This window comes from Canis lupus, chromosome 8 (genome assembly GCF_048164855.1).
Source record: "Canis lupus baileyi chromosome 8, mCanLup2.hap1, whole genome shotgun sequence".
NCBI lineage: Eukaryota > Metazoa > Chordata > Mammalia > Carnivora > Canidae > Canis > Canis lupus.
The window spans coordinates 8,350,801-8,371,083 of NC_132845.1; the positions used below are offsets into that span (position 1 = coordinate 8,350,801).

Here is a 20,283-nt window from a genome sequence, read left to right on the forward strand (position 1 = left end):
GAAATAAGTATGAATCTGGTCAATTATCTAGACCTCTTATCAATTTACAGAAAATTCAGGGAACAGAAAGATAGAATAATTGACATTAAATTCTAATCCAGTTTTTCAACAAAAAAGTTCTAAGAGGAGAAAAGGGGGTGGAGAGGGAAGGAGGAAATATATTTCAATTCTTGACTGGGGGAATGTGAACTGAGTGCATATTTGCATAGAGAATTATCTTTTTGTAACATGATAATAATACTCTGTAATGTCTGGGACTTGCTCCAAAATAATCCAGGATGGAGCTGAGGTGGGTAAGAAGTACAGGTGAAAATAAGATTGCAACAAGCTGATAATTACTGAAGTTGGGTGATAGGTACCTGTGGGTTCATTATACCACTCTATTTTTGCATGTTTTAAAATTTTATTTTATTAATATAGTATCTATAGAATGCATTATACTATTCTATTTTTGCATGTTTTAAAATTTCTTTTTTACATGTTAATGTACATAATGATATATATTATGAATATACAAAAATTTTTTTGAATAAACAACAATTTAACAATATATTGTTTTTGCTTTAACAATATATTGTTTTTAAAAAGCCCATAAATTTGACTGGTTAATTAAGAGAAACCAACATTCTCTGAAGAGAATAATATAAAACTTCTGATGCTCTCATTCTGTATCCTGATCTGTATAATACATAGATAAATATATAGGTATATACATTTTTATATAAATAGATAACTTACTGATGCCTCTTCAATAGCAGTGTTCATGTGGCTATGAAAACAGGATCGGTCATCATCTTCATCCATATATACTGGTGGTTCATGGGAAGTCATGAAAGTGGAAGGTTTAAAGAGATGCTTATTAAGGGGATGCTGTCGTCTGCTTGTTGAAGACTAAGTGAGAAAACAAATTTTTAATTGGGACAATGGAAAACCATTAAAAGAATCAAAGATAATCAAATATAACAATTGTTTCCTCTAGCTCTATCTATTAAAAGGATTTCGGCTCTACCCTTCAGCATAGTCTTATGTGTTTGTTTTTTCTAGATTATCTAGATTTTTAAAGCACAACTAGATTAAAAAAAAAATGTAGGGGGAATACCCCAACACCAGTACCATGGATCACACGCTATCTAGATTGTATTTGGATCCCCCACAATGACCACACTCTTTTCAAATGCTAAACACTCCTCTTACAGTCCTCTCATAGAAGTTCATCAGGGAGGATGAAGTAGCGTAAGCCAGATATAAACCAAGTAAAAACAAACAAAACAAACTTCCACAACATGATGAATGTCTAAAAATACTATCTAACACTGGTGGACTGCTTACTGTATGTCAGTGTCATTTAATTCCTACAACATTCCTACAAAGTAGTTACTATCACTTCTCATTTAAAGATGGAGGTTAAGTTTCTTGTTCAGGGTGCTGCAGCTAGATAGTGGTAAGACCAAGATTACACACTAAGCCTGTGTGGGACTAAAGCCTTAACTCTCAAACCACCTGTAGAGATCGCCTCTCTTCATAGACAGTAGAGCCACAAAGGATAATCTCAGCTACAAGCAGAACCATCATTTCATCTGTTTTAAGATTCAAGGCAACGGGGGATCCCTGGGTGGCTCAGCGGTTTGGTGCCTGCCTTTGGTCCAGGGCGCGATCCTGGAGTCCTGGGGTCGAGTCCCGCATCAGGCTCCCAGCATGGAGCCTGCTTCTCCCTCGGCCTGTGTCTCTGCCTCTCTCTCTCTCTCCCTCTCTCTCTCATGAATAAATAAATAAAATCTTTAAAAAAAAAAAAAGATTCAAGGTAACAGTGGCAAGGAATCAGTCTGTATCTGTGGCTAGGCTACATCTCTAGAGTCAAAATGCTAACTTAAAATTCAGTGCACATAAAGGAGGGAACACATTTAGGTTTCTTTAGGATTCCTGTTATCATTACTAGTCTTAACTATGAAAATATAAGGTACCCAATACACCTAAAGTTAACTTGGAAATTAACCATGAAAATTAGATATAAGGTACCCAATACACCTAAAGTTAACTTGGAAATTAACCATGAAAATTAGAGCTGTTAAATTAAGTATCAAGGTACCAACATTCCAAAGTTATAGGATGAACTCCATATATTTGATATAAGTAATGCTATATTTAGGAGTAGGGGTGGAGGATATTCAAAATATTCAAATCAACTGACAAAACAAGCTTCCAAAGCATGGTAAAATGACTAAAAATAAAACTTGTAAGACATAGAGCTTTACAAATAATATATTTTTTAAAGATTTTATTTATTTATTCATGAGAGACACAGAGAGAGAGAGAGAGGCAGAGACACAAGCAGACGGAGAGGCAGGCTCCACGCAGGGAGCCCGATGTGGGACTCGATCCTGGGACTCCAGGATCATGCCCCCTGGCCAAAGGTAGGCACTAAACCATTGAGCCACCCAGGGATCCCCAAATAATATTCTTAATGTAAAATTATGTAAAACAATAAGGAAGCTTCAATAAGGAAGGGTAACAGCATCAGATACATACTCTTAGCTTCTTATCTGAAGAATGGCAGTGATGGTGGAGAGGAAATGTCAGGATGATTTACAAAGGAAATGAAAGAGGCCAATTTTGTGCTTTATTTTTTGCAATTAAAGCAAAAAAATGGCTACAATATGATGCAGTGGTTTATATAGGAAAGAGGTAACAGCTTTTTCACTGTAGAGAGCAGCAAAGAACAGTCGAAAAGGCTTGGGATTAGAATCAAGAGGTCAATGGTTCTCAGACTTATGACGGGACAACTGACTCCATTTACCTTAAGGCTTAGCTTTTTATTTTTAAGACTGTATTTTTAAGTAATCTCTACACTAACATGGGGCTCCAACTCACAATCCTGAGATCAAGTCACATGCTCTATCTACTAAACCAGTCAGGTCTCCCAAGGCCTAGTTTTCTCATCTATAAAAAATGCTGCAGGGACGCCTGGGTGGCTCAGTCAGTTAAGTGTCCGACTCTTGCTTTCAGCTCAGGTCGTGATCTCAGGGTCGTGGGATCGAGCCCTGTATTGGGCTCTGTTCCAGGCATAGAGCCTGCTTGGGATCCTCTCTCCCTCTGCCCTACCCACTCTTTATCCCTCTCTGCCTGAACAAAAAAAGGCTGCATTGATCTAGAGCATTTAATAAGAAGAATAAAAGTTAGCTATCAATATTATTACCAGTAAAGTAAAAATGATAATACTAAACTACACTTCTAGAATTGTGGTGAGGCTTAAATAATATATTTTAATAAACATTCCTATTTTCGGGTTTATGTAGCATATCTAAAAACAGAAACTGATTGTGTCTATTGAAGACTCACTCTAAAACTTTTAATATCACAAAGGCCTTTCTGATGTACATTCAATCTAAATCTTTCAAGTAGCACCCATTCACAGAAGCTAACCTTCTCCTAAGAAAATAGCAAACATAAGGATCATTCAATTTCACTGAATAGCAACAACGGAATCCTATCGTTATAACAAAATGCTTATAGTAAGTTGGATTTTAAAAATAAGACAATTTTGTTCCGATAAATGTATGCATTTTTACATATACAAATTCTGACTTTGATAAGTTTAAGATCTAAAGTTTACTTTCTCCATTTTCTTTTTACCTTTTTGGAGTATATATATAAGTTTGGTGTTCTTCCTGGGACTGGAATGCCAGCTTTAGTTAGTTTTATGAAATATTTCTGCACTCGGCTGGCAACCTAAGGAAACACAAAAGCCATTTAACGTTATTACAAGACATGCAATACTTGAATGGTTTTTTTATTTTTTGAATGGTTTTTTAAAAATTAAAATATACCTGTGTATCTTAACGGATGCTAACAATTTAAAATTTATCAGAAAACCTAGAAGCAATTTTAAACTGCCAACAAGCACACTTATATTTTAAAACCTGGAAAAATAAAAATAAAAATAAAAAATAAAAAAATAAAACCTGGACAAAAAAAAAATTGTTAAAATAAAGGAAATGTGTTTGACTCCAAAGCTAAACACATATTTTCAACTAGTGAATGCTCATGCTTATAGCATTAAAAACATATCTATTAATATCAACGATAATCTGAAGAAGAAAACTGCTAGTTTTTTTTTTTAATAAAAAAAGACAACCAGAGAATACTTAAGTAGGTCACAAATCTATTAGCATAGTCTAACCGAAAAGTACACAACTTGGCGCACTCACTAGACATTCAAAAAGACACCAAAATAAATACATTACATCCTTATTTTTTAGTAATGATCTGAAGCAGAATTAATTATGTCAAGTCGTTTCTGAACTCAACATAAAATATACTATGTTAAAAACAAAACAAAAACCCACATACTATAGCACTGCGTAGGTAAATATGATGTAACAGATTTGCTGATGTCAGCTGCCATTATCTTTCATTAAAAAACTATTAAAAAAAACATGCCAGCAATACAGGGCTGTCTCCTCAATCACCTGTTTTGCTGTCCTATTGCCCAATTCATCTGCTATCTTCTGCCAGCGTCGAGATTCTACTTCTTCAGGAGGGTATTTCAGGAGTAGCTGTTCAAGCTTTTTCTAAGACAAACCGAAAACCAAATTTAAAAAAGTTTAATATTGACTTTCATAAACAGATGCACTTACATAAATGAATAAATACATTTGCACCTCCTTTTAAACTATAATATTCCCTTCCAACTTTGGAGGTTAGGTCACTAACAATCCTCATGGTAGGAAAAATTCTCCTAAGGAACTCAAGACTTTACAGGAAAAACGAGATTAGAGAATAAACCTATGGAAAACCTTATAAAGATTTTCTATTCACTTAAGTAAAAATACAGCACCAAAAATTTTTTAATTAATTAATTATGCTTTACACATCTTAATGATTTCCACTGACCATTTTTTCTTGGTAGACTATGGTTGGGTTTGCCCCTATAGATTTGACAAAAATGTCATTTGGATTCAGATAGAATACATAAAAGAGACTTTTCCTTTCTTTGGGTGGTCTTCCAAATTCTTATCTATACCCTAAAACTGTCCCACAGTTTTTTTTTGTTTTGTTTTGTTTTTTAAGATTTATTTATTCATGAGGGACATAGAGAGAGAGGCAGAGTCATAGGCAGAAAGAGGAGCAGGCTACCCGTGGGGAGCCCAATGTGGGATAATCCCAGATCCCAGGATCATGTCCTGACCTGAAGGCAGACACTCAACCACTGAGCCATCCAGGTGTCCCTGTCTCACAGTAAAGATGCAGAATAATCTGGATGCTGGAAATGAAGATTTCCTAAAGCTTTTCATTATAGCTATGGGGTTAATTCTCATATCAAATAGAGATTTGTCTCAAAACTTACCTAAGAACAATCCTAGCCATATGCCAAATCGTAACAGAATACTCTGGCATGGCTTTGTCAGCTCCCCTCCGTAACAAAAACAAGAATTCACTTTGAGGCACTGCTTTACTTGGCCCTAGGTTTTTCTCTCCCAAAGCTGCATTACAAACACTTTATTCCACCCATTTCACTACCTTTTTCAATCCCCTTCCCATAACCCAGATTCCTTCTCTAAAAATCATCCCCAAACTAGATTTCATATATTCTCAAAATCCAAAATTCTTAAGAGTGCAAAAAGAAGTATACAGAAATAAGTTAGTATTTTAAATTCGTGGTTAAGAGGGATCATATACAACAATATACATTTTATATTGTATAAATGATACATAATTAATAGAGACTGTCTAATACTGACTCTAATCTGAGCCTTTTTTTTAACACACAATTTAGAAATATTACCTGTTCTTCCACAGTCCACAGCTGATTGAATGTTTCAGGTTTGGTATCATCACAAAGGCGTCCTCTTATCATCTGCATATAAAACAGTGCTTTTGTCAAAAATAATAAAGACTACCATTTGATATAGCTAAGTAATATACATATTGTGGAATTTTTTATTAATTTCAAAATATTGAAGTAAACTTATTTAATGTATAATTTTATTGTTCACAACAAGTTTTCACATTCCTTTATTCCATTTGGTTTTATACTCCTAGCAACCCTGTAATACAGATGACAGCAACCTCATTTGAAAGAAAAGGAAATGTTACTTTTCCATTCTGAACCCACATGTCTATTAAGGTTCATCTAACTACTACTGGCAAGGCCAAGAGTCAAATCCTGGTTAAATTACACTGCACGAATCTGGTATTTTTAGAATAAAGGGTACATGTCATACACAGTACTGGACATGTTACATGTACTACTCATTTAATCCTCACACAACTCTACAACACAGGTAATATTAATATTTCATATAAAAGGAAACTTCAGCTCGGAGGCTTTTTTTTAAAGACTTTATTTATTTATTCATGAGAGACACACAGAGAGAGAGACAGAAACATAGGCAGAGGGAGAGATAAGCTCCCTACAGGGAGCCTGATGCAGGACTCGATCCCTGGACCCCAGGATCACAACCTGAGCCAAAGGCAGACGCTCAATCACTGAGCCACCCAGGCTTCCCTTGGAGGCTTTAATATAAATGACACCTGACATTCCACAGCTAGTAAGCGACAGAGCTGGGATTCCAATCCAGGTTTCTCTTAACTCTAAAGTTCATGTCCCCCACTATCATCAGTAAAATACTGCTTAAATTTTAAGAATACAAACCAGGAAATGTTAAAATATTTTGTCTACAGTTCAAATTTTCCTGCTCCAAAGCTTTATATTGTTTACCTGAGGACGACTGTTTGAGCCTTCAGGACCATCACTCAAAGGCAACATAGAATATGAAAGGGACTCTCCATCCTTCTTAGGATCTAAAGGACTTTTTGGTCTAGCAGGTAAACCTACTAAAAAGAAGACCATGTATAGGATTATTAAAGCAAGACTGCCAGATACTTCTCTATTTAAATTTTTACCATCTAATTTCTTACCTTTATCGAAAACTAACTTAACTCTCCTAGTATGTCTTTTACGATTTTTAAATTCTCTTTCAAAGTTCCCAAGGCTATTAGTATATTGGTCCCATACAATCTCGGGTAACTGAACAACTCTCTGTGGATACGGAAGTCCTATATCAGCCTAAGAGAAAATAAAACAAAGTGACAGTCTAAATTTAATTCAAAAAATTATCTACTAAGCCAAATTTTCAGAGGACTCCAAAACCAAGTTATCATCAAATGGACATTTCTAATCACTGTTTGAATCCAACAGCCAATAAACTTAAGATAATACAGTCTAAACATTAAGTAGTAAAGTGATAGCAAAGTAGAGGAAGAATGAATTTAATAAGACAAGCATTATTTTTAGATAGAACTCTAAAGCTGAGCTTTATCACTAATACACTTTAAATATAAATAGCAAAGAAAGGTTTCTATCTTTAACAACAGTGTATGAAAGGTGTTCGATTGCAAAAGATGAGGCTTGACACATAGAATTCATTTTAAGTGTACCCCCATGTTCATGACTTACTCATAAAACAATGAATTATTTTCACAATATAATTTTTAGCACATACGCAAAAAATTATGACACCCTGAGAATCAAAACCACATGTTTAATCTACTTGGAATTCAGTTACTTAACCAACCCCTTTTAGAGAAGTCATTAGTTGTTATAATTATTAAAACCAGATCATTATAATCAATATCTTTTGATAGGGATTTGGGTTACAGAGGTGTATGTTTTTTGTCAGAACTCACAGAATGGTACAAATAGAACGTGTAAATTTCACTGTATGGGAAATCTCACCTTAAAAATGTTTTAAAAAAGAATTTTAGTTAGTAATATGCATTCTGAAGTGTTCTGGTGTAATGTGTTCATGTCTGCAACTTTAAAATTCATTCTTGAAATAAGATGGAATGATGAAGGATTGATTCACACATGATAAAGCAAATATAGCAAAATTTTAATTGTAGAATCTAAGAAGGAATATGAGTGTGTTAACTATACAATACTTCCAATTCTTCTGTGTACTTGACATTTTCCATAGTAAAATGTTGAGAAAAACATCAGGTCATAAACTGTCAAACTGGCAAGCAAAATCCAGTTTGACTGTTTACAGAGAATTCTTAATTTTTATTTTGCTTATGATATATTACATTATCACCATCATCATCATAATACAAATTAATCTAAGGCTCATTTTCACATAGAGTGTCTTTAAAAATAATGACAGTAATATCAAAGGAAGCTTACAAGCCATAAATGTTCCTTGCATTCTATATACCAATATATACCACAAGTTTCCTTAATTTCAATTGGGAGTTTTTAAATATCCACTAAAACAGATCACAAGTTAACAACTTAACTAGTACAGTAAACCTAAAGAAATAGGTAAATTAAGTACAGATGGCACCCAATTTACAACTATTCAACTTCAAATTTTGAATTTTTCCCAAGGCAGTGATATGTAATCCAATATCATGCTGCTGGGCAATAGCAGCGAACCATATAGGTCCCAGTTAGCCATGGGATCACAAGGCTAAAAAATCTATACACTGACTGCTATTCTGTACCCATACAACCAACCCCTTTTAACTTTCAATGTCATATTTAGTAAATTACATGAGATATCCAATACTTTATTATAAAATAGGCTTTGTGTTAGATGATTTTGCCCAACTGTAGGCTAATGTAAGTGTTCTGAGAACCTTTATGAAACCTCAGATTAGGTTAAGCTATGATGTTCAGTAGGTTAGGTATGTTAAATAAATTTTGACTTATGATATTTTCAACTTAAAATGCGTTTATCAGAACACAACTCCATCGCTAAGTCAAAATATCTGTATACATAACACACACATACACATACACACACACACACACACAGACACCACACAGAAAACTCAAACTTCTAAATTAAATCCAGGAGAAAAATTTCTTTCCAAGGAATGTAAATCTTTCATGATTACTAAGTATCTGGATTTAATGTAATTTTGTGCATTTTGATTAAAAATTGTTAAGATGGTCAATATCACATCTCTATTACTGAGATAAAGTGAAAAGAAATTCAGTTCTAAACTAAACCTGGAAATGGAAAACTGGCAAATAACCAACTACATACAAATCTAGTAAATAAGCCTCACTGCATCTTTCTGACTACTAGGGAACATGAATAAAGCAAGATCAAGGTTAATAATTTTTTTTACTAATATTTACTTTTCTATAGCCATCTGTTTTAGTTGAATCAGTTCTAAGTAACTACTATAAGTACTATATCTTTTTGCAATAGAAATGTTTAATAAGGGGAGGTGGGCCGGGGGGATGGGGTGACTGGGTGACAGGCACTGAGGGGGCACTTGACGGGATGAGCACTGGGTGTTATTCTACATGCTGGCAAATCAAACTCCAATAAAAAAATATACAAAAAAATGAGAAATGATTAATAATGGCAATGCAGAATCAATAAACACCTACGTGAACTCACTGTACAAAGAATAGGATCCATAAAGTTTAGGAGTTTTAAAAAATTAATATATAAGTTCTATATTCATTATGATATTCAATGTTCTAAAGCATGGAGAGAAAAGTAATAACTGCCAAGTAAATAATATGGCTAGAAAAACCCAAATAATAATACAACTAAATGAAAAAAGTCTGCAGGGCTGTTCACTCAACGTTGGTAGAACACTTTTGTGACTCATTAAAAACTGGTAACTAATAACTATACTAAAGTTGGTATACTCTACAAGCTAATTTTTTGGTTTTTTTTTAAGGTGAATAAGAAGATCCTTTTTTCATAGTTTTTCAGTGTTAATGTTTTCACACAATGCTAATTAATATTGTGCCTCTCAAATTTATTAAACAATTACTGAGTCCCTGGTTCAAGATATATACAATATAAATGCACATATAGATTATCCAACTTACATACAAGAAAGTTATAAAAATGTGAATGAATTTCAAATCATTAATTGTTAAATATGCAAGTTCTGCTTTAAGGAAAAGAGAAAATCAAAAGGAGTTTTTACACCAAAGTAAAGGTCATTACAAAATTAAGTAAAATTTATACTTCCTCCTCATGGACTTGGCAACCATAGCCTTAAAGACATTTAAAACAGTTTGTTTTTATCACCAATACTTTTTATCGCACTATGTGGAGAGTTACAAAAGTACCTCAAAACTAAACTAGTTAATAAATCCTGAAGTACTTTTTCTTTTTTGCTTTACTAATCCTGAACTTGTCAAAGAAGGAAAACCCTCTTTTCCTTTTAACCTAAGATGGAAAGGTAACAGGAAAAGATCCTAAAAATGGCTAGTGAATAGAACATCAAATTCCTAAAATAAATATACAATTAGAGCTCCCACCTATTTTCATTGGAGTATATTTTGTGTGTTGAGGTGGGGGTAGGGGCATGATAGTTGTAGAAGTGGAAAAAAATTAAAGACTTAAAAAAGTATATATCCATATTAAAAGAATAAATCAAGTTATTACCAAATATTATCTCAATAAATCTTAAAAAGTACTCAATATATACCTTCTTCTGGAGTTTCTCCACAAATCCAATGGGATTTTTTAGTGCTTCTTTCTGGTGTTTGCCTAAACTTTCAAGGTCCTGGACTGCTTGAGAACGTTGAGCCTCGAGTACAGCAATCGTCTGTAACAGTCTCTGATAACTACAGAGACAAAGAAAAATACCTCACTAAAATTTTCTAGTAACAACAATAAATAAAAACTGAGTTCAAGCCATGATCTACTATTAAGCCACACAGTCTTTATAAAGTTACCTGAAAGAGTTTAGTAAAACATATTACTGGGAATAAATGAGGTCTTCCTGAGTTACGAAGTACCTAGTCAGAAAATATCAGTTAGAGAAAGCAAAGCCTTATTTCCCCATCTTAAGTTTTTAATTCTTGAACCTGAACAAGTACAGAAAATAAGAAGGCATCTTGACTTTCCAACAAAGTCATTAAGAAACTGCTAAATAAAAAAATAAAACAAAATTGTAAGGTTTTAGCACTAGGAGGGATCAGCAAATTCAGTCCCTCTGTTGTATTCTGTTGGAATAAGGAATCCGAGGTACATTTTCTTGCTCAGAGTTACAGCAAACTGTCAAATAATTAAGACATGATTTTAGGTGTCATGGTTCTCATTCTCTATTATACTTCCATTCTACAGGAAGCTTACTTTCCAAGCAATTCTTAAGTATTGAACATCCTTAAAGAAGAAAGGCCATACTTACTCCCTACCTGCAAAGGTCTGTTTAGCACAACATAATACTTTTACCCACACAAACCTACTATCTGTCATTATCCTGAAATCTCACTAGGGTACATGTATACTAGTTAATTCTCTTCCTATCTCTTCTCTCTTTTTTGTTCAGATTGTCCTGCCTAATGTCTATTTTCAAATACCAATACACATATGAGAATATGTTAGCTCCAAAGTCCTGACTGTTCAAATACACTTTGCAAAAAGAGTAAAAAACAACTCATTCCAAGTTGGCTTCAAAATAAGTGGTTAGGTCGTATAAGTAAAACAAAATTTTTTCTTTATGGCTTCAAATAAATTTCACTCCATTTCCAATTAGACTGTAAACGCCATAAAGGCAAACACAAACACATCATTGTTTTGTTCATCCCGTGTGCAGCACACTTCCCAGAATAGAGATGATCAATAAATATTTCTGAATGAACAAATGAATAGATCGATGTCTTGCACAATCAAAAAGTATAGTGAATCTTTTAAGTTCAAAAGTCAGCAAACCAGCAGAAATCTCAAAGGTAAGACAACGCAATTTTGAGGTTCACAGCCATGGCATAATTGCAACGCAGCATTCTTTATCAGGATACTTCTCTAGCCCCCTGCCTAAAACATACTTACTCTTGTTCTTGAAATGTTTATGATAAACATTAAAGTAAGAACTAATAACACTGAAGGGGGTAAGACTCCTCTCAAGCTAGAGATACTTCATTTCAAAGTCAGAACTGAATCGGAAAGCAAGAACCAAACTAAGTCACTCCTGGATTAAGTTACAGAGGTTAAGTCTAAACTCACTTCCGTGAGGCCCCCATTTGCTGTTAAGTGTATGGAGCGTACAAACCCTGCCCATACTGGCTGTTTTCGTGAGGCAGGCTACCCGAGGCTCAGCCTTAGTGTGATGGTAGTGAGCCGAGTACTAGAACCTATCCAAACTCTCTACAGTACTCTTAACTGCCATACTTTACCTCCAGAACCTCTTCCCCACTAGTGAATAACCAAAGACTTGTCATGGTGTCTCCATACTATGACTGATCTCTGTTTTAAGCAAGAGTTAAATACTTCTGTATCATCAATATAAAATGACTATGAGTCTATTAAACTTTCAGCAAAGTGCTGAAAGCACAGTAACAACGAACAAGAACAGAGTTTTGGAAAAAGTAAACACAAGCTTGAAAAAAGTGCTATAGTCAATTACTGACGCTGGGAAGAAGGGCCTCTCTCTGAAACCAATACCTTGTAACAATTTTTACAATTTGTACTTAAATTATTCCAACAGAGATGACAAAGTATAACTCTTCAAACTCTATTTGCTTCTCTTTAATCAAAATAAAATGATTACTAAATTAAAGTCCTAAAATAAATACTAGTAAAACTAGTAAGTCCAGAATAAGTGAAAACACTATAAGAAAATAGTAAACTCAAGTCTTCTCGACTAGCTAATTTGAATTATTTTCTAGAGTACTCAGAGATTTTACCAGTTAGATTACCACATATATTCCTATGCAGAAATGGAAGGAATAATAAAAAACTAGGTGACACCTAAAAAAAAGCAGTACAATACAAACATCTATTTTCGATCCTACCTACCCATCCACTTCACCTCCAAAAGCAAACTACTAGAAACTGATCCAAACATCAGTCAAGGCAAGATTCATTTGTTCATTAATTTGGTAACTGTTTTACAAGAGAACAAGGTATGATCCTAAAAGCTCTAATAATTACCAAAGCCAATCAGGCATGGACCTTATGTATAACAGGGGAGTTACAATTACACCAGAGAAGGAGAAAACTGTATGGAAGCAAATGGACAGGATTGGCCATGTTACTGGGGATAGAGATTAAGTATGTGAGGTCCATCATAGCAGTGTGTCTACTTTTTTGTATGTTTGAAATTCTCCACGATGAATTAAAAAAAGAAAATTTCAACTTTAATTCAAATTAATGGAGGAAATAACAACTCTACTCTTCCTAGGCTGGTCAGATCACACCTGCTACTGTGTTCAGCTCTGCTTTGAGAGAGACAAACGGGTTCATGAAGAGATAAGGCGGACGACAAAGTATGTAAGCAGAAATAACAATAGTATCTAATATTTACTGAATGTATACTATAAGCCAGACATTGTATTTTAAGTATAACAACACATAAATTTACAAGATAGGTACCATTATCACTATTTTACAAATAAGGAAACCAAGGCACAGATTAAGTAATTTGTCAAGATCATACCAGCCATTTACTGTAGAGATATGATGTGAGGAATGATTAAGACTCTGAGAATATTTACCCAAGAAATTAAAACCTCCAATAGGATATTGTCTCAATTTTTATTTAATATACAAGCTATACAGAAAAGGAAATAGACTTTTACAGGCTATAAAGGGTCAAACCAGAATCGTGGTAAAGGCACAATATGAAAAAATAGCGGTCTCAGGCAAACCAATAAAAGATGGCAGTACAGCACCCAATCACCACAGATGTTCATACAGATATTTAAGGAAATTCAAGCACTAAAAATACTGCAACTCTTTAATTCCAGCAAAACATGCTACTTTCACACTTTTGCTACTCACTCAACCAAGTAATCTGTAGAATGATTTTCTTAAATGTATATAATTTTATGTGGATGCAAGTATATTTACAGCATTCCCACAAGGACAACTCTGTATTAAATCTATCAAAAATTATTTGTTATCTATTTCTAATGTTAAATCTATGGCTACAAATAGTAGGCTTACCTGTGGCAAAGAATTGTTAATTTCATGGTCTCATGTCTTCAACCATAAGACTCGTTTAGATTTATATTATGAAATCATATTTGACTAAGATATAAATACTCTTCAATTCTACATCTAAGTTATTTTCACAACCTTTCATTGTCTAAGACCTCTTGAATTCTTTGTTCACATCTGTGAATGTAAAATATTCCTATAGGGGCTTCTGGGTGGCCAGTCAATTAAGCATCTAACTCTTGATTTCAGCTCAGGTCATGATCTCTGGGTCGTGAGATTATGCCCTATGCTGTGCAGAGTCTGTTTAAGACTCTCTCCCTCTTTCCCTCTGCCCCTACCTCCTGCTCTCTTTCTCTAAAATAAATCAATCAATCTTAAAACAAAAACACAACTATTCTAGCAGCACCCAGGTGGCCCAGTTGGTTGAGCATCCAACTCCATCTCAGCTAAGGTCTTGATCTGGGGAGTCATGGGTTCAGGACCCACCATGGGCTCCACACTGGGCCTACTAAAAAATAAAAATTAAAAAACAGAACAAACTATTCTAGATCGAAGGTCTAACAACCTTTAGTCAGTTTCTATAAAGAAAGTGGTTTTTGTTTCTTGATTTTTTTTGAGATGGAAGTGAGGAAGAAGGAAAGAATCTTAAGCAGGCTCCACACCCAGTGTGGAGCTCAATTTCACAACTCTGAGACCATGACATGAGCCAAAATCAAAAGTCAGCAGACACAACTAACTTGAGCCACCCAGGCACTCCTCTATAAATAAAGCGTTATTAGAACATAGCTGTACCCATCTATTTACATAATGTCTATGGCTGCTTTCTAACTACAATGACAAAGTGGAGTAGTTGCAAAGTGCAGCTGATTCCCCCAAGCTGAAAATATTTACCATCTGATCCCTTAAGAAAAAAACTGTTAGACCTTGCTCTAGATTAAAGATACAGAGACATGACAACCAAGCATAACATATAATCATGAATTAGGTCCCACGGGGGAGAAATGAACATTTTGGGGGACATTTCTGGGTATAGATGGAAAAATGTAAATACAGATTGTGGATTACACCATTTTACTGTATCAATGCTAGACTACTGGGATATAATAAAGGTACTGAAGGTTATGCAAGAGAATATTCTTGTTTTTAAGAGACATATATTGGGGATCCCTGGGTGGCTCAGTGGTTTAGCGCCTGCCTTTGGCCCAGGGCATGATCCTGGAGTCCTGGGATCGAGTCCCACGTCAGGCTCCCAGCATGGAGCCTGCTTCTCCCTCCTCCTGTGTCTCTGCCTCTCTCTCTCTCTCTCTCATAAATAAATAAATCTTAAAAAATAAAATAAGAGACATATACTAAAGTATACGGGCGATGTCTTTAATATACAATATACTTTTAAATGTCTCAGCAAAAAGAAAAACGTATATGGGATGGGAAAGATGAGGGCAAAGGGAGAGAGGGAGAATATTATGAAATGTTAACAAATGATGAATTTAGCTGAAGGGGATACAGAAGTTTACCACACTATTCTTCTAGCTTTTTTAACTTTTATAATTTCCTAAATAAAAACTGAGTAATGAAAAAGCAATGCATTACACTTTGCTACTGAAAAAGAATAGCTTGATTATCCCCATGAACCCTGAATTTAAACAATGCTGAAAAAAACTACAGGAAGTAAGGTGACACAAAAATGTACTGGGGGGGCACCTGGTGGATCACTCAGGTAAGCATCCATTCTTGATTTGGCTCAGGTCATGATCGCAGGGTCATGAGATTGAGCCCTGTGTCACGCTCCATGCTCAGCATGGATCCTCCCTTTTCCTTTCTCTGTGCCTCTCCTCCCACTCTTCTTCCTCTCTCAAATAAATAAATAAATAAATTAAAAATAAACAAAAAGATTTAAAAATAAAAAAACAGATGTATCCATTTAATATTCTGTAAAAAGAAAAGGGAAAGGAGTATGGGAAAACCTATATGCTAACCAATACGTTTTCACATGTGTGCACACATGTACAAATGCACACATGCATGCACTGGAGAGCAGGAGTAAGAAAAAAGAGCAAGACATATGTTGGGTATCATTTTCAACATGATAATTATATAAAGTGAATCAGTTCTCAGGAGTAACAATAAGGCAATTACAAACAAAAATCCCATCCTAACAATTTACCGTGTAAAACACTTTGGGGGAAAATGCTTCAATTTACTCTATACCATCATTTCAATTATGTATGGTATTTCTACTCTTCTGTAAAATATTGAGCTCAATATATACATGATTGAACAGAAATTACTTTGATGAGCAAACATACATATTTTTAAATTATCAATTTAGTAAAACAAAAGCAGTATGATATTTTTTCTTCCGTCATGACTCAGGGTTTCAAACACTGAAACTATAGAACAGCAAAACTTCAGTAATTCATAAATGACCTCTCACTTACTATGAAAATCTAAAAGTCATTAGAAGATTATCAAAAAGCCTTTTATGATATTCTGTGTTAAGACAGAAACTAGTACCTCAGCTTCTGATAATATATCTTTCCAGGTATATCAATCCTGTATTGAAAATAACTAAGAATATTGAACCAAGGCAAGTTAAGAAAAAATCATGGAAAAACTGGTAAGATACTGAGACTTTTTATTAATAGGATAAAATCTAAGTGAAGTCATAAACTGTGAGAGTCAAATGGAGCACAAAACTGCTTTTGCCTTGATGGCAGGTACTGGACCAAGTCAGTCTGGGCTCAATTTTCTGTACTTCCCTTGGAAACAGAAGAGAAAGCCACTGAAGTATGTAGTCAAACAGGAGATGCTCTTTCCTTACACTTCTCTACCTTTCCCCCTCCTATCCCATAGAAGAGTTGCTGTGGGACTAAGAAAAAGAGCAGATAAAAATTTCAACTATAAAAAGCTGTTAACACAAGACAGTCCAAATCATGTTATCTGGGTAGCCTTAAAGAACCAAAACCATGGCTACAGTTTAAAGCAGTGCTTCTGGACTGATGCACCCACACCTATTCCCCAAGTTACCAACAAAAGCAAATGCAATTTTCTCTGAAAGAATACATATTCATCCTAGGCCTCAAAGATAACCCATAAAGAATTCTCCAAAAAAAGTAAAGAGCTCACATTTAAAACTTACCAAGCACACAAGAAAGCAAGACATAGAATAAAAGACAAGCTTGAAAACAGCTACAGGGAAGAGAAACTACAATAAATGATTAAGCTGCTTCAAAAAGTAAGCAAATTCAAAAATTTTAAATAATTAAAGCTAAAGCTCTATGGGGACAAATTTCCTCTTTCAGAAAATGCAGACTGGGCAAATTCAGAAGAAACCTCTTCATTGAAGACAAACTGGAAAAAATAATATTTAAAAGCTCTTAAGAGTCACAAAGAGCTAACAGAATCATGAGGTGGTACCAATTAAGATCCATGAGACAAAAACTAGAAAGTCAAAACCTGTCTGGGGGCACTTTTGCCCTGGAGCCATTTATTGATCCAGAAGAGGAAGCTGAGCAGTGTTCCTGATAGCTTAAAATGATATAAGATCAAAATTGGGAGTCTAAGCCTACTGAAGGTAGAGGCTCTGGGAAACAAGCCTTAAGCTTTGGTCTTGGATCCTGAAGGGCTACATCCTAGGAGTAAGGGTGAAAAGGAAGTAGAGAGCCCTCTTAGAACCGACTAGTATATCTCAGCAGTTCATAATTAACTAGTAAGGCTGAAGGTGCACAAACCCCAAGACCCAGACATCCCATAGGCAGGTATGTAACCACAAGAAACTTGAATGTACACAGGGGTAACTTCTTATAACAGACTTACTTATGATAATCCAAAACCATCTAAGCAAAATAGATAACTATGGTGTGTGTGTGTGTGTGTATACACACACACACACACACACACACACACACACACACACACACCATGGAATATTACACAGCAATGAAAATGAACAAAGTACATCTATGTGTACCAACACAGATGAATCACAAATATAATATATCACAAAAGAGGATATGCACTGTGGTTCCAAAACTAAACTTTATTATTTAGGGACACACACATAAGTGGTAAAACTTTTTAAAATGGCAAAGAAGGGCGGCCCGAGTGGCTCAGCAGTTTAGCACCACCTTCAGTCTAGGGCCTGATCCTGGAGACCCGGGATTGAGTCCCACGTCAGGCTCCCTGCATGGAGCCTGCTTCTCCCTCTGCCTGTGTCTCTGCCTCTCTGTCTCTCTCTCTCTCTGTGTGTCTCTCATGAATAAATGAATACAATTTTCTTTAAATGGCAAAGAAGGGATCCCTGGGTGGTGCAGCGGTTTGGCGCCTGCCTTTGGCCCAGGGCGCGATCCGGGAGACCCGGGATCGAATCCCACATCGGGCTCCCGGTGCATGGAGCCTGCTTCTCCCTCTGCCTGTGTCTCTGCCTCTCTCTCTCTCTGTGTGTGACTATCATAAATAAATAAAAATTTTTTTTAAAATGGCAAATTTTTCACAAAAATTAGATAGTGGTTATCTCCAAGAAAAATAAGGGACTGTAACTAAGGAACTATTTACAGAGGACTTCTGGAGTACTATCCATGATGTATATCTTAACCTGGATTGTGGTTAAACAATTACTGCCTTTTTGATTTCATAGTGACTACATATCTGCATGTAAATATTTCATTACTACTATATGCATGAGATACTGCACATTTTTTTAAAAAGGGAAAAGTTTCCTAGGAAGAAAATGTTACAGAGAGAACACTTCTAATTTTAGAACTGTATTTAAGATTCACAGAGGAGTCCTGGTTCAAGTCCCAGCTCTATCAGCAATGACGTGTGGGACCTTATTCAAGTCATTAAACCTTGGGCCTGGGCTCCCTCAGCTACAAAATGAGAAGAATGGACCACGTAAGTAATTGCAAAAGCTTTTTTCAAAAGAAACATTCTAGAATTAGAAGACATTTGTTCAATTTTGGCCTCTCACTGTATAATGCTGAGTGAAATAAGTCAGTCAGAGAAAGACAAATACCATATGATTTCAATCATGTGGAATTTAAGAAACAAAACAAACGAGCAAAGGAATAAAAAGAGACAGACAAACCAAGAAACAGACTCATAATTATAGAGAATGAACTGATGGTTACCAGAGGGGAGGTGGGTGGTGGGTAGATGCATGAAATAGGGATTAAGGAGGGCACTTGTGATGAGCACAGAATAATGTACAGAATTGTTGAATCACCTGAAACTAATATAACACTTTATGTTAACTACACTGGAATTAAAATAAAATAAAAATACAAAAATAAATTCTGGTCACTCATTATTTCACATTCTTTCTGAGTTAGAAATGGACTCACTTACTATTATATACATAATATAATTCATTGTTTTCTTCATAGAGAATCCTGAGACCTGGGTTTATCAGCTCTGCCCATAGCAACAAGTATGCAAAGTGCTCTCAGAGAAGAAGGTTATTTAAAAAGATCTAAGAGATAAGTTCTCCGTACCTCACAACATCTACTCATGATACATTAATGGCTTTTCCCTCACAGATGTTACTTCCAAAATGAAATTCCGTGAAATATAATAGCTATGGTTTATGAAGAAACTGGCCGTTCTGGCTGTAGGTCAGAATAAATAGTGTATTTCCTGAAGGCAAGAATTCTTAGGTGCACCTATACTTCTAGTTTTTAAGTATACCTTATCTCATTTATTATATTGTGAGATCCTTGAGAGGAAGGCCATTTTTCTATTTCTTGTACTGTCCCATAGCATATTAAGATTCAAGAGACACAGAAAGTGCTCATAAAGATGAAAAAAAAACACAAAAGAAAATATGAATAACTGAATAATTATTTGGATGACTTTTCAGCAATTAAACAACTGTATAAAAACAATGCTATAATAGTATGTGTGTTCTTGTGAGTTTTTTAGGTATGCTAAAGATACATACAGCCTTGGTGCTTTTCCACACGTAAAGACTTAGAGGGACAGATGAAAGGCATACTTATCAAGTTTGTGGATGACATGAAGTTGAGAAGGATAGCAAATACTGTAGATGAAAAAAATCAGGGTAAAAAATAACAAGCAAGCTAGAATACCAGACAAGATGAAATTTAACCACATAAACAAAAAATATGGTATTAAACTATGAAACAGCCAAATAAGTACAGGATAGCATGAACTTGCCTTAACAGGCAGAAAATTGTGAGCCTCCCAACCGATCCTAAGGTTCAGTTATGATGTTGTGTGAAGCGGCTGCTCAAAAATATGCAATATTAGCTTAAACTTGTAGGAATTCATTCAAACACTTACCAAGTATGCTCACTGTATATATAGCACTATGTCAGCCATTCTGAAGGATACAAGTAAAATCAAC

At 35.0% G+C, this 20,283-nt stretch overlaps 1 protein-coding gene across 7 annotated transcripts in view; it reads right to left on the reverse strand.

Moving 5' to 3' along the window:
- Positions 1 to 20,283, reverse strand: part of ZZZ3 (zinc finger ZZ-type containing 3) — a 101,526-nt gene that overhangs the window by 12,484 nt on the left and 68,759 nt on the right. For 5 of the 7 annotated variants that reach the window (XM_072834122.1, XM_072834124.1, XM_072834126.1 and 2 more), the window contains 7 exons: positions 10,465 to 10,603; positions 6,919 to 7,066; positions 6,719 to 6,834; positions 5,783 to 5,854; positions 4,467 to 4,568; positions 3,631 to 3,726; positions 739 to 891 (listed from right to left, as the gene is read on the reverse strand). In XM_072834122.1, coding sequence (XP_072690223.1) covers positions 739 to 891; positions 3,631 to 3,726; positions 4,467 to 4,568; positions 5,783 to 5,854; positions 6,719 to 6,834; positions 6,919 to 7,066; positions 10,465 to 10,603 — 826 coding nt within the window. The remainder of the gene's footprint in view (positions 1 to 738; positions 892 to 3,630; positions 3,727 to 4,466; positions 4,569 to 5,782; positions 5,855 to 6,718; positions 6,835 to 6,918; positions 7,067 to 10,464; positions 10,604 to 20,283) is intronic. The other 2 variants (XM_072834125.1, XM_072834123.1) reach the window with 1 other exon arrangement.